The 14,512-nt window shown below is 38.2% G+C and overlaps 1 protein-coding gene across 12 annotated transcripts in view; it reads left to right on the top strand.

Annotated features, from left to right (window-relative positions):
• BIRC6 (baculoviral IAP repeat containing 6) overlaps window positions 1-14,512 on the top strand; it is a 262,265-nt gene that overhangs the window by 153,383 nt on the left and 94,370 nt on the right. For 11 of the 12 annotated variants that reach the window (XR_004428401.1, XM_033176091.1, XM_033176090.1 and 8 more), the window contains 6 exons: window positions 742-998; window positions 1,543-1,651; window positions 4,606-4,827; window positions 6,882-7,662; window positions 10,410-10,553; window positions 10,968-11,097. Coding sequence is in view for 11 of the 12 variants with exons in the window: in XM_033176091.1 (XP_033031982.1) it covers window positions 742-998; window positions 1,543-1,651; window positions 4,606-4,827; window positions 6,882-7,662; window positions 10,410-10,553; window positions 10,968-11,097 (1,643 nt within the window). In the remaining variant the exon portion in view is untranslated. The remainder of the gene's footprint in view (window positions 1-741; window positions 999-1,542; window positions 1,652-4,605; window positions 4,828-6,881; window positions 7,663-10,409; window positions 10,554-10,967; window positions 11,098-14,512) is intronic. The other variant, XM_033176085.1, reaches the window with a different exon arrangement.

The raw sequence follows: 14,512 nt of genomic DNA, 5'->3' as shown, positions 1-14,512 counted from the left end.
TTGAACCCAGGAGGTGGAGGTTGCAGTGAGCCAAGATTCCACCACTGCACTCCAGCCTGGGTGAGAGAGTGAAACTCCATCTTCAAAAAAAAAAAGAATTTAGGATTTCTATTCTCAAGGTGCTAAGACTACACAGTTTTAGAAGTCTATGGCAGTAATCAGTTTATCAATATATATAATTGCATGCAAAGCAGATTTCTGGCTGATTTCTTAAAAAAGCAAACACGTGCTATGAATACAAGTCCTTTTGTATGTGATTTATCTTTTTGTTTGTTTTGAGACGGAGTTTTGCCCTGTCGCCCAGGCTGGAGTGCAGTGGTGCAATCTAGGCTCACTGCAACCTCTGCCTCCTGAGTTCAAATGATTCTCCTGCCTCAGCTTCCTGAGTAGCTGGGATTACAAGCGCCCACCACCATGCCCAGCTAATCTTTGTATTTTTAGTAGATAAGGGGTTTCACCAAGTCGGCCAGGCTGGTCTTGAACTCCTGATCTCGTGATCTGCCTGCCTCGGCCTCCCAAAGTGCTGGGATTACAGGTGTGAGCCACCCCGCCCAGTTGTGATTTATCTTGTAGGGGAAACTTATTGTCTGTTTACTGAATTTGCAGCATTCTAAAAAACATTTCTTAGATTGTTTAGTGCTATTTATGAAACACAACATGCTGATCTTTAAAAAGTTATGTTCTACCCGGAAATGATTTGAGCGACTTATATTGATCATACAAGTCATTTTGTATTTTCAGTATTGGATGGTTACGGTTATTACATCATTGCCTTACTCACATAAGTGATCTAGAAGGAATGATGGCAAGTGCAGCTGCACCTACTGCCAATCTGCTGCAGACTTGTGCGGCCTTATTGATGTCACCTTACTGTGGAATGCATTCACCCAACATCGAGGTTGTGCTTGTAAAGATAGGACTGCAGTCTACTAGAATTGGCCTGAAGCTCATAGACATTCTCCTGAGAAATTGTGCAGCATCAGGCAGTGATCCTACAGGTGATAATTAACTTTGATATTTAAATGTTTACGTGTCTGTAAAGTAACAGCAGTTGAACTATGCAATCTTTGTGCTGAGCTCTGTTTTGGGAATTATTTTTTCTTTTAGTTTATGTTTATCTCTTCTCTCTTCTGTCTTCTGTCTTCTCTGACGGAGTCTCACTCTGTTGCCCAGGCTGGAGTGCAGTGGTGCAATCTCGACTCACTACAACCTCTGTCTTCCTAGTAGCTGGGATTACAGGCATCTGCCACCACACCCGGCTAATTTTTGTATTTTTAGTAGAGACGGGGTGTCTCCATATTGATCAGGCTGGTTTCGAACTCCTGACCTCAGGTGATCCACCCAAATTGGCCTTCCAAAGTGCTGGGATTACAGGCGTGAGCCACTGCACCCAAGCTGGTTTCGTTAGTTTAGAGTTTGTTCTTTGTTGTTGGAATTTATGGAAGCTTCATTTTTAATGAATAACTTAATTAAATTAAGTAAATCTTCCCATGGTTCACTTGCTTATTTAGCAAACTTTTTCTTTGGATTCTTTGTTGCAAGATTTGAATAGTCCTTTACTTTTTGGAAGATTAAATGGACTCTCTTCTGACTCTACGATAGATATTCTTTACCAGCTTGGAACAACTCAGGATCCTGGTACAAAAGACAGGTATGATTTTATTTTTCATTTAATTAAGCACACACATGCACATAATCATGCTGTAGTGAATGTTTCTGACAGTTTTTCCTTAGATGATCTCATAAAAGACAATACTGTTATATATTGTGTGTTTACCATATGCCTCACACGATGTAACTTCTGCAAGTTTTCATGAACATTAAACATACATTTATATATATTTGGACATACTTTAAGCAAATTTGAACTTAAATAGAATTCTTAGTTAATACTGCTTTTGAGGAATGGAATAAAACATTTTTAAGTTGGCTATGCTGTGAAAATAACCTTGTACAGTGATGATATCAGAGTCATACTATCTTAGGTAGTACTTAATACGTGTATATGAATGTAGGAATATTGTGTCTATAGCTGGTAGTTAATACTGCTTTTGAGGAATGGAATAAAACATGTTTTTAAGTTGGCTATGCTGTGAAAGGAACCTTGTAAAGTGATAGTATCAGAGTCATACTGTCTTAGGTAGTAGTTAATACGTGTATATGAATGTAGGAATATTGTGTCTATAATTAGTACTTCGACTATTTTGATAATGGTTGTTCTGTTTATTACTGATTATCATATTCATCAAAGTCTTTTCATTACTTTCTGTACTCTTTCCTGCTATTTACCACAGAATGAAACAGTATCATACCATGTAAATGACATTTGAACACTTTGGCTGAATATTTAAATATAATATAAATATGTTAATTTCATTAATTATGTTAAATAAATATATTAATTAATTTAATATAATATTTTTTACAGTTAGGTAATTTTGATCAGTTGTCCTAATGTCATTCTACCTTGATGTCTTTTACTTCCAAATTGATACCAACTTGAAGTTTTTGTTTTGTTTTGTTTGAGACGGAGTCTTGCTCTGTCGCCCAGGCTGGAGTGCAGTGGCACAATCTCCTGACCCGCCCGCCTAGGCCTCCCAAAGTGCTGGGATTATAGGCATGAGCCACTGCACCCGGCCAACTTGAAGTATTTTTGAAACATATTTTTGTTCATAAATTTTTGAGCAAATATTTGGCATTCTCTGTTTTTAATGTGTAGCATCCATATTAGAAAAACATATTTATAGAGATTTCTTCCTGATTTATGTTACTTCTTAATATTTTGATTATGTTTAAAATGAAGTGATTTGATGTTTTACTAATATATTCATAAATTATTAAAATTATGGATTACATTTAAACATAGATTGCAATTGTTTTTGATAAAGTAAATAACAATTTATGCCAAATTTGAATCATAATGGTTAGTAGTGGTTAAAATATATTTAAAATATCACTGTTAAATATTTTTCCAGAACAGGTTGCTTGAAATCTGTTAGGATTATTTAATTTTTAAATATTGTTGTGGCTTTTTAATAAGAATAAAATTAAGTTTAATTGATTTTCTCTGCATAGTACTTTTTAAAACGTGAATGTTTGTTATATAAAATTGACATTAGGCACGGTGGCTCACGCCTGTAAGCCCAGCACTTTGGGAGGCCGAGGCGGGCAGATCACAAGGTCAGGAGATCGAGATCATCCTGGCTAACACAGTGAAACCCCATCTCTACTAAAAAAAAAAAATACAAAAAATTAGCCGGGCGTGGTGGCGGGCGCCTGTAGTGCTAGCTACTCTGGAGGCTGAGGCAGGAGAATGGTGTGAACCCGGGAGGCAGAGCTTGCAGTGAGCTGAGATTGCGCCACAGTGGCACTCCAGCTTTGGCCACAGAGTGAGATTCCGTCTCAAAAAAAACAAAAAAAAAACGAAAAAAAACCTGACATTAATGACAAGATTGTTAGACTGAGAAAATTGTCTTCCTTGTCTTCTGAATTCTCTTTATTTCTCATGATGTAAAATCGAAAGTTTAAGAGTCTTATCTTTCAGAATTAGTATTATATACCTTCCTATCCCCATTGTTTTTAGTGTGAAGCCAAGAATCTTATATTCTGAAATAGAAATTGAAGGAAAATAAAGTAAATGTAAACACAGTGTTTTAAGAACTTGAGAAATCTCATCCCATTTGTTTTTTATACAAACTCTATAGTTTTTTTTTGTTTTGTTTTTTTGAGATGCAGTCTCGCTCTGCCCAGACTGGAGTGCAGTGGCACAATCTCGGCTCACTGCAAGTGCCGCCTCTGCCTCTGGAGTAGCTGGGACTACAGGCACCTGCCACCATGCCCAGCTAATTTTTTGTATTTTTTAGTAGAGACGGGTTTTCACCGTGTTAGCCACGATGGTCTCGATCGTCTGACCTCGTGATCCGCGCGCCTCAGCCTCCGAAAGTGCTAGCATTACAGGTGTGAGCCACCGCGCCCGGTCCAAAACTCTATAGTGCTGTTGCTTTAAAAAGTCTTTTGCTCCCAGGTAGTGGTTCAAAATTGGGTTGTGTTTTACTAGTTCCCAGCTCCAGAGGATTGGGATTACTGTGGTACTTGACCTATAATCTTGTTATTAATGTCAGTTCTAAATGACAGATACCTGTGTTTTTAAAAGTACTGTGCAGAGAAAATAAATGAAGCTTAATTTCTATCTTATAAAAATTATACTTAAAATATATATGTAAGTGTTGAGGGTGTATTCTATTATCAGAATGAGTGAGTGTGGGTGGCTGTTACTAGTGTTTAATGCTAGGGTCCAGGGATGCGAAACATGCTGTATTTCATGAGACTTTGCACAAAGAAGAATTAGCCCCAGATCACTGTTCTAGTGTGTTATCTCAAACCTTTTGATGGTTGAAATTGGTAAGGTTATTGGAAAATTGGAACTGAAACTACTATATCGTTGTTGTTGATTTCCTTTTTTCCCTATTATAGATTAAAACAATCATGAACAATTAGTATATTATTCTCATAAATACCCTACTCACCATGCAGAGATGATGTTTATCTATATGAAATGCCAATTGTGCTATAGTTGGTTATATGAATTCATTTTCTTTGTTTAAGAATTCAGGCCTTGTTAAAATGGGTTAGTGATTCTGCTAGAGTGGCTGCTATGAAGAGAAGTGGCAGGATGAACTACATGTGTCCTAACTCCTCAACAATAGAGTATGGTCTTCTGATGCCATCTCCTTCTCATTTGCACTGTGTAGCAGCCATTCTGTGGCATAGTTATGAGCTGCTTGTAGAATACGACTTACCAGCACTCTTGGACCAAGAGCTCTTTGAGTAAGTATGATTTGTGAAATCCTTTTTTCCCCCCGCTAGTACTAGATCAGTTAGTGTTTACTTGATAGAATATTTTACATGTTTATTTGGAGAAACATAATATTTTGAAAGTAGCAAATATAATCAAGTATACTTTTGAAATGAATTGTCAAACAAATATTAATTTATTTTTGTGTTTTAAGAAGATATATTAGCAGTACTGCTTTTTTTTTTTTTTAACTTAAAAGTATGCTTCATGTAGATGTTTCTGTGGTTCATAGTGTTTATTCTCAATTGCAAATTTTCCCACCAGATTATATTATCTTTTTTTTTTTTTTTTTTATGAGACGGAGTTTTGCTTTGTCGCCCAGACTGGAGTGCAGTGGCCGGATCTCAGCTCACTGCAAGCTCCGCCTCCCGGGTTTACGCCATTCTCCTGCCTCAGCCTCCCGAGTAGCTGGGACTACAGGTGCCCACCACCTCGCCCGGCTATTTTTTTTTTTTGTATTTTTAGTAGAGACGGGGTTTCACCGTGTTAGCCAGGATGGTCTCGATCTCCTGACCTTGTGATCCGCCCGCCTTGGCCTCCCAAAGTGCTGGGATTACAGGCTTGAGGCTAACACCTGTAATCCCAGCACTGTGGAGGCCTAGGCGGGAAGATCACTTGAGTCAGGAGTTCAAGACCAGCTTGGGCAACGTGGTGAAACGTTGTCTGTACAAAAATGCAGAAGTCAGAAAGCTGGGTGTGGTGGCTCACGCCTGTAACCCCAACAGTTTGGGAGGCCGAGGTGGGCAGATCATGAGGTCAGGAGTTCGAGACCAGCCTGGCCAACATGGTGAAACCCTGTCTCTACTAAAAATAGAAAAATTAGCCTGACGTGGTGGTGTGCATCTGTAATCCCAGCTACTTGGGAGGCTGAGGCAGGAGGATCACTTGAACCTGGGAGGCGGAGGTTGCAGTGTGGTAAGATTGCATCATCGCACTCCAGCCTGGGCGACAAGAGCAAGACTCTGTCTCAAAAAAAAAGTCTGCCAGACATGGTGACATGCACCTGTGGTCCCAGCTACTTGGGAGGCTGAGGCGCAAGAATTGTTTGAGTCTGCAGAGGTTGCAGTGAGCTGAGCTCACGCCACTGTACCCTTGCCTGGGCAACACAGCGAGACTCCGTCTCAAAAAAAATAACTTGGGGAGCTGAGATGGGAGGATCACTTGAAACTAGGAGTTTGACGCCAGACTGGCCAAAATAGACAGACCGAATCTCTACAAAAAATTTAAAAATTAGCCAGGTATGGTGGTACATTCCTCTAGCCCTAGTCACTTGGGAGGCTGTGGTGGGTGGATCACTTGAACCCAGGAGTTAGAGGCTGCATTTACCTATGATGATGGCACCACTGGCACTGCAGCCAGGGCAACAGAGCAAGATGTCATCTCAAGAACAAAGATGTAAAGCTAGAAGATTTGAGACTTTTCTAGATTGTCCTTTTGACAAGTAGTTTTTATTTACCCATGTTTCTTCACCATATTTAGCTAAGTCTTTGCTGAACTTACTGATAGGTAACTGTTAAGTCGGCAGCAGAATATATTTTTGAAGAGTTCCTGTGACACATAAAAAGTGGGCCTATTGTTCTTTAGTAGGTCATCATATTTGGCCTTAGCAGTTGGCATAATCCATGACTTAATTACTGAGCCTCACTGATAGTTTTTTATTTGCAAACATGATTTAAGCCATTTGTCATGTGGAATTTAACGTAACCATTTCTTTGGCATGATCTTTTTTGTTTGTTTCTCTACATGACTTTTTTAGGTCACAAAGAATGGTAGAACCATTTTAAAATAGTTTACTTGATTTTCTGTACTCATTTACGAGTCTAACTTAACTTCCAGTGTACCTACATTCTTAAATTTTAAATATATGTGTACATACATATATATGCAGTCTTAAATCTTACAACGTTATGTTACTCAATGTCCAATAATGTGTCAGAGTATAGATTGAACTATAATAGAAATATTTGAAACAGTTTCTTCTAAAAGTAAACTTGTATCATTAATATGATATCTCTTATTTTTCTAGGTTACTTTTTAATTGGTCCATGTCTCTTCCCTGCAATATGGTTTTGAAGAAAGCCGTTGACAGTCTACTTTGCTCAATGTGTCACGTACACCCAAACTATTTTTCTTTGCTCATGGGCTGGATGGGAATTACCCCTCCTCCAGTGCAATGTCACCATAGACTGTCCATGACAGATGATAGCAAAAAGCAGGATCTTAGTTCATCTTTAACAGATGACTCTAAAAATGCACAAGCACCTCTTGCATTAACGGAATCACATTTGGCTACCCTTGCTTCCTCTTCTCAATCTCCTGAAGCTATTAAACAATTACTAGACTCAGGTTTGCCTTCTCTTCTTGTGAGGAGTCTGGCTAGTTTCTGCTTTAGCCACATTTCTAACTCAGAAAGCATTGCTCAGTCAATAGATATTTCCCAAGACAAACTCAGACGCCATCATGTTCCACAACAATGTAATAAGATGCCCATCACAGCAGACCTAGTTGCTCCTATTCTTAGGTTTTTGACAGAAGTTGGCAATAGCCATATTATGAAAGATTGGCTTGGTGGTTCTGAAGTCAATCCACTCTGGACAGCACTTCTGTTTTTATTGTGTCACTCTGGGTCCACTTCTGGAAGCCATAATTTAGGTGCACCTCAGACCAGTGCAAGATCAGCTTCTCTTTCTTCAGCTGCTACAACAGGATTGACTACTCAACAGCGCACAGCAATTGAGAATGCAACTGTTGCATTCTTTCTGCAGTGCATTTCATGCCATCCAAATAATCAAAAGCTGATGGCACAGGTAAGAGAAAAACTAACTTATGTTTTAGTTGTTTTATTACATAAGAAAGGGCCATGTATAAAGTCCAGGTGATAATAAATTTGGTAGGTGGCTGGGCGCGGTGGCTCAAGCCTGTAATCCCAGCACTTTGGGAGGCCGAGACGGGCGGATCACGAGGTCAGGAGATCAAGACCATCCTGGCTAACACGGTGAAACCCCATCTCTACTAAAAAATACAAAAAACTAGCCGGGCGAGGTGGTGGGCACCTGTAGTCCCAGCTACTCGGGAGGCTGAGGTAGGAGAATGGCGTAAACCCGGGAGGCGGAGCTTGCAGTGAGCCGAGATCCGGCCACTGCACTCCAGCCTGGGCGACAGAGCGAGACTCCGTCTCAAAATAAATAAATAAATAAAAATAAATAAATAAATACATAAATTTGGTAGGTGTTGAGTGCTTTTAAGGATCCGAATTTAAACTATAAAGTACTGATATCTCCTTTCTCCCCCTCAAAATATGCTGTCACTTGAATCACTTATTTATAATGAGATGACTGGCAAATGCATTGGGATCCTAGCTAGATCATACAACCCTCATTTTAAAAAATTTACACAAACAAAAAGAAAAAGACCAAGAAAAAATTTCAGCTGCTGGAACAGTATTGACACTGGTCACTGAATACTGTATGTGCATTGAGGCATTGTATTTTTGTATAACGAGATTGCCATACTGATAGTTTGCATGTCTTTACATGGGCATTAGTTTAGGTTTCAGATAGGAGACTCCACATAAATCACATACAAAATGTGGAAGATAGACTGTGTGTGGTGGCTCACGCCTGTAATCCCAGCACTTGGGGAGGCCGAGGCGGGCAGATTGCCTGAGGTCAGGAGTTCAAGACCAGTCCGGCCAACGTGGTGAAAACCCCGTCTGTACTAAAAATACAAAAAAATTAGCCGAGTGTGGTGGCAATCACCTGGAATCCCAGCTACCCGGGAGCCTGAGGCAGAGGAATTGCTTGAACCAGGGAGGTGGTGGTTGTAGTGAGCCGAAATCGCACTACTGCACTCGCAGCCTGGGTGACAAAGTGAGACTCTGCCTCAAAAAAAAAAAGCGGAAGATAATTTATCATACTGCACTCCAGCCTGGGCGACAGAGTGAGACTCCATCTCAAAAAAATAAAATAAAATAAATAAGTGGAAGATAATTTATCATATATTATGTCTATGTGGCCAAAAAAAATCCTGAAAGGTAGAATTATTTCAAGATTAATTCTAGTTGGCTGTTTGCCAAATTTTGCTGTTGGCTACCTCGTGACCTTGGGCATATGGGTTAATCTTATAAAATGGGGCTAGCAATACCTGCCTCAAGGATTTTTTTGAGATGGTTAAATATTTTAATTTGTATAACGTACCTAGCATAGAGCCTATATGAGATATGGTAGACACTGGTAAATAACTTTTCCCCTTATTATTTAATAGTGCTCATTCAAGTCAGACTTTAGTAGTACCTAGAAAAATAGATATTGTAAGTTTTATAAAATATTGAAGGAGTTAGTTTTATTAAGAAGAAGGACAGGTCTGTGGCTTATACCTATAATCTCAGCACTTTGGGAAGCCAAGGTGGGTGGAACACTTGAGCTTAGTTTGATACCAGCTTGGACAACATGGCAAAACCTCCTCTCTACCAAAAAAAGAAATCATAACCAAAATTAGCCGGGCACGGTGGTATGCACCTTTGGTTCCAGCTACTCAGGAGGCTTGAGGTAGGAGGATCACTTGAGCCCAGGAGATTGAGGCTGTAGTGAGCTGAGATCACACCACTGCCCTCTAGCCTGGGCAACAGAGCAAGACCCTGTCTCAACAAAAAGCAAAACAAAACAGAAGAAGAAGAGAAAGATATTTTACTGCCTGTAGTAATTAATTACTGGGAAAATATCGCTGCTAAATATGCATATTAAAAGAAAATGCTTAAATTAACAACTTCACCCGAGGGCATGATTCTAGGTATTTGAAAATTTGGTTTCTGCTTCTGGGTAGCATGAACTCTTTGTGTCCCATTGATTTCTCTTTTGGTTTCTTATTAAGGCTTTATATATATTTTGGGACTGGGGTGAGGCAGGATCTCTCTATTGCCCAGGCCTGTAGAGCGGTTGCACAATCACGGCTCACTGAAACTTTCGGGCTCAAGCAGTCCTGCCTCAGCCTCCCAAGTAGCTGCGACTACTGGCACATGCCACCATGCCCAACTAATTTTCTTTTGGTGGGGGAGTGGGTAGAGATAGGGTTTCACCATGTTGCCTAGGCTGTTCTGGAATTCCTGGGCTCAAGTGATCTCTTCTGTTAGTTTCCCAAAGTTCTGAGATTACCAGCGTGACCCACCACGCTTGGCCTTGTTACATATTTTTAATATACTTTTTTCATAATTTTTATTTTATGATAACCACAACAGTATTGACTAAAGTTAACAGAAGTTCATTATGCTAGGTATTCATTATGTGCACACCCTTTAGTAGTAATTTTTTCTAACCCTGGATACGTTTCTTACACTTTTATCTCCTTCAGTATTCATATATTTTAAGATAAAATCATTTCTTTCCTCCTTAAAAAAAAAAACTTAAACCCTAGACCCCCAGAAACATTTGTTCTATAATTGCTGATTTGATATGTTGAAATAAACTTAATTTGTATTTTCTATTTCCTTTTTATCTTTCAAAATAAAAAGCTGCATATAAATCTTGCATTTAACTTTTCAAATATTTTGTCTTGTCAGGTTCTTTGTGAACTATTTCAGACATCTCCTCAAAGAGGGAACCTTCCAACATCTGGGAACATTTCAGGGTTTATACGAAGATTATTTTTACAGTTGATGCTGGAAGATGAGAAAGTGACAATGTTTCTTCAGTCTCCATGTCCAGTGAGTATTTAACACTTAATCATTGGCTGTGTATACATGTATTTTATAATTTCCTATCAGAGCCTGCAGTTATCTTCTATGTTCTAACTTCTAATATAGCAAACTGAAACTAGCACAGCCTTTATACCTAATGACACAACTTGACAATTTCTCACTCTCCCTCATGCCTAGGAATAACATAATTTTACCTTACCCTGAGTACTATAGTTTGATTTGTGGAAAAAAATGAAAAAATATTAGGTACAGAGTGATAATGTAAAAGTTGACCAACAAATCATGACAAATATGCCATATATAAATTAATTGTATCTTGTAGTATTTATTATTTTATTCTTAGATGCTTTTGAGATTTTTTTATAATAATATGTATTCCAAAAAGTTACTTCCTGATTTCTTTGATTTCTTGATTTTCAGCTGTACAAAGGTAGAATTAATGCTACTAGCCACGTCATCCAGCATCCAATGTATGGAGCAGGCCACAAATTCCGTACTCTTCATTTGCCAGTCTCAACAACATTATCAGATGTTCTTGACAGAGTGTCAGGCAAGTCAGATTTAAGTATTAGTTTTTCTTTAACTTTATGTTTCATATATATGGAGGTTTATTGTTTTTATAACTTTATTTTCTGCATCCACTTGACAACCATTAATGACTAGAAAAGTTCAAGACATCTTTATAGTTTGAAGCATAAGTAAGAAGCCAGTCAAGTGGACAAAATGTAAAATACATTTAGGCACCCCTAATTTTATGGTTTAAAGTATCACTGTGACAAATGGTCAGCTAGAAATACAGACAAATCATTGATGGCATGTTCTCACAATAAACCATGTGGTCATTTTATATTAGATGAATTGCAGGATATTAGGTTGAATAGCAAGATTCTAATTAATAAACATTTACTAAATTGAAGATGGTGATCAGTGATCAAGACATAAATGGAGTAGGTAGAATTGACTAGTGACCTTATTGTTTATTGTAGTCAGTGAAGAAAGCAGAGAGAACATTTTCTCTTAGGTTTTTGTCTGTATTTTACAGGATGATACCTTTAAACAACATATGGAATACTTTTTTAAAAAGCAGGTTTTGATGACAAAGGCATATCAACTCATGTATTTATTTATTTTCAAGAGGGGAGTCTCACTCTACCACCCAGGCTGGAGTGCAGTAGAATGATCTTGGCTCACCACAACCTCTGCCTCCCATGTTCAGGCAATTCTCCTGCCTCAGCCTCCCGAGTAGCTGGCATTACAGGCCTGTGCCACCACGCCCAGCTAATTTTTTTGTATATTTAGTTTCACTATGTTGGCCAGGCTGGTCTCGAACTCCTGACCTCAAGTGATCCGCCCGCCTCAGCCTGCCAAAGTACTGGGATTACAAGTGTGAGCTACTGCGCCTGGCCCATATCAACTTTAGATAGTTGGAGTGTATTGCCTTTCTGAAATTCTAATTAATCAGTGAGTGAATTTATTGAGCATCTGCAAAATGCAAGCACAAATTTGTCCTAAGATGATAAACGTGAGCAAGATAGACATTCCACCCCACAAGATAGTTGTGATCTTATGTCTGTTGTCAGCTTCTAAAATAAACTAGAAATGTCTGCTTGTGTTATAACATAAATGTAAGCAGGTATATTTCTATCTGTATATATAAGAAGGGACCTAAATTTTTAGTGGAAGCTATGAACTGAAGCAGTAATAGGAGTATCTAAGAAAAAAGTTGAAAATGTCTATTTATCAGTTTAAAATACAAATCTAAAGCCAACAGTAAGAGTTGAAGAGATTTGGGAGTTGTTACCATACATAGATGATAAGTGAAACCATGTGAATAGATATAATCACTGTAGGTAGGCAAGATTGTTTTCTACCTCACAATCACTGTGTCTAACCTGTGTATGCATAAAATCATAATTCTTTCCTACGGTTTTACAACTTACAAGTTGTTAGCATACTATTATAAATATTTTAAAAAATTATTTGAAAATGACTGCCTTATCTGATACAGAGAAACTTTTTTGAAAATTTGATGTTAGAGGGTATTTTCTGTCAGTTTCCTGAAATTGTCCCTTTTACATGATGAAGAAAAATGAAAATTAAAAATCAAATAAATGGGCTGGGCATGATGGCTCACGCCTGTAATCCCAGCACTTTACGAGGCCAAGGCAGGTGGGTCACCTTAGGTCAGGAGTTTGAGACCAACCTTGCCAAGATGGTGAAACCCACCTCTACTAAAAATACAAAAATTAGTTGGGCATGATGGCGTACACCTGTAGTCCCAGCTACTTGTCGGACTGAGGTAGGAGAATCACTTGAACCCTAGAGGTGGAGGTTACGGTGAGCCGAGATTGCGCCACTGCACTTCAGCCTGGACAACAGAGTGAGACATTCTCAAAAAACATACAAAATTAAATAAATGAAGAAAGTGGAGAAGAGCACTAAAGCTCAGTTACTGATATTGATATTTCATATGTTTAACTTGAAGTGCAAAAGTAGACATTCTAATACAAAATAACTGAAAATTGAACATTTTAGTCTTTACTGTGGAAGAATGCTATTGTAAAACATTCTAGCATTCAAAATATTTTACAAAATAGTTTTCTGTATTGCACAAAAATAAAGCTAATTGCTTTGGAAGTACACTACCTCAAAAGTTATATGTACTGAGTGTAACCTCTATTTGGCAATTTTTTTTGGTTCTTTGAAGTGGATTTATACTCTTTAGCCATACTTTATGATATATTTACTTGTGTGTTTATATTATATCAACATGTATAAGAATAAGTAATTCAGAAGTATTGCCTCCGTAAATTTACCTACTATCTATAGCTTTTGACAATATTACTTTCTTTTGTTTGTTTGTTTGAGGTGGAGTCTTTCTCTGCATTACTTGAGCCCATGAGTTCCAGACCACCTGGGCAACATAGCAACACCTCATCTCAAAAAAAAAGAAAAAAAAACAAAAAAACAAAAAAAGGCAAAGACAACAAGAGAACATGAAAACTAGCCAAAAAGGAAGTGACCTATTATTTTCTCTATCACTGTCTTTTTTTTTTTTTTGAGATGAAGTCTCACTCTGTCCCCCCGGCTGTGCAGTGGCGTGATCTCACCTCACTGCAACCTCTGCCTCCCAGGTTCAAGCAATTTTCCTGCCTCAGTCTGCAGAGTAGCTGAGATTCTGTCCCCCTGGCTGTGCAGTGGCATGATCTTGGCTCACTGCAACCTCCGCCTCCCAGGTTTAAGCAATTTTCCTGCTTCAGTCTGCAGAGTAGCTGGGATTACAGGTGCATGCCATCACACTTGGCTAATTTTTTTTTTTTTTTTAATAGAGATGGGGTTTTGTCGTATTGGCCATGCTGATGTCAAACTCCTGGCCTCAAGTGATCTGCCTTCCTCAGCCTCCCAAAGTGCTGAGATTACAGGCCAACAATATTACTTTCAAATAATAACCTTTATGTGTCAGTCTGTTTGCTTTTACAAATTTCTGTCACTGGTTTTAAGCAGTGTGATGATTGTGTGCCTTACAATTTTTTCTTCACATTTCTTATGATTAGAGTTTATTGAATTTCTTGAATCTGTGTGTTTTATATTTCACTAAATTTAGAAATATTTTGGCAATTATTTATTCAATAATTGCCTCCCCTTTTTTTATACTTACAATTACTCACTTATTAGGCCATGCGAAGTTGTTTGACACCTCCCCAAATCTGTGTTTCCTCTTTCCCCCCATCATTTTTTTTCTCTATTTTTAAATTTTGGATAATTTCCTGTGTCTGATCTGTTAGAAGTTTATCTCCTTGTCCTTACTGAAAGTATATAGATTTTCTTCAACTTTCTTGAACATAGTAGTCTGTTTGTATTATTTTTCTCTTCCTTATGGATTGTATGTTTTCGCTTCTTTATTTGCCTGGAGAATTTTCTTGGATGCCAGACAATGTAAATTTTACTTTTTGGGGTACTGAATA

Source organism: Trachypithecus francoisi, unplaced genomic scaffold (genome assembly GCF_009764315.1).
Source record: "Trachypithecus francoisi isolate TF-2019V2 unplaced genomic scaffold, Tfra_2.0 Lachesis_group17, whole genome shotgun sequence".
NCBI classification, from domain to species: Eukaryota; Metazoa; Chordata; class Mammalia; order Primates; family Cercopithecidae; genus Trachypithecus; species Trachypithecus francoisi.
The sequence above is the reverse complement of the archived record's forward strand: the minus strand, read 5'-3'. Positions and strand labels throughout refer to the sequence as shown.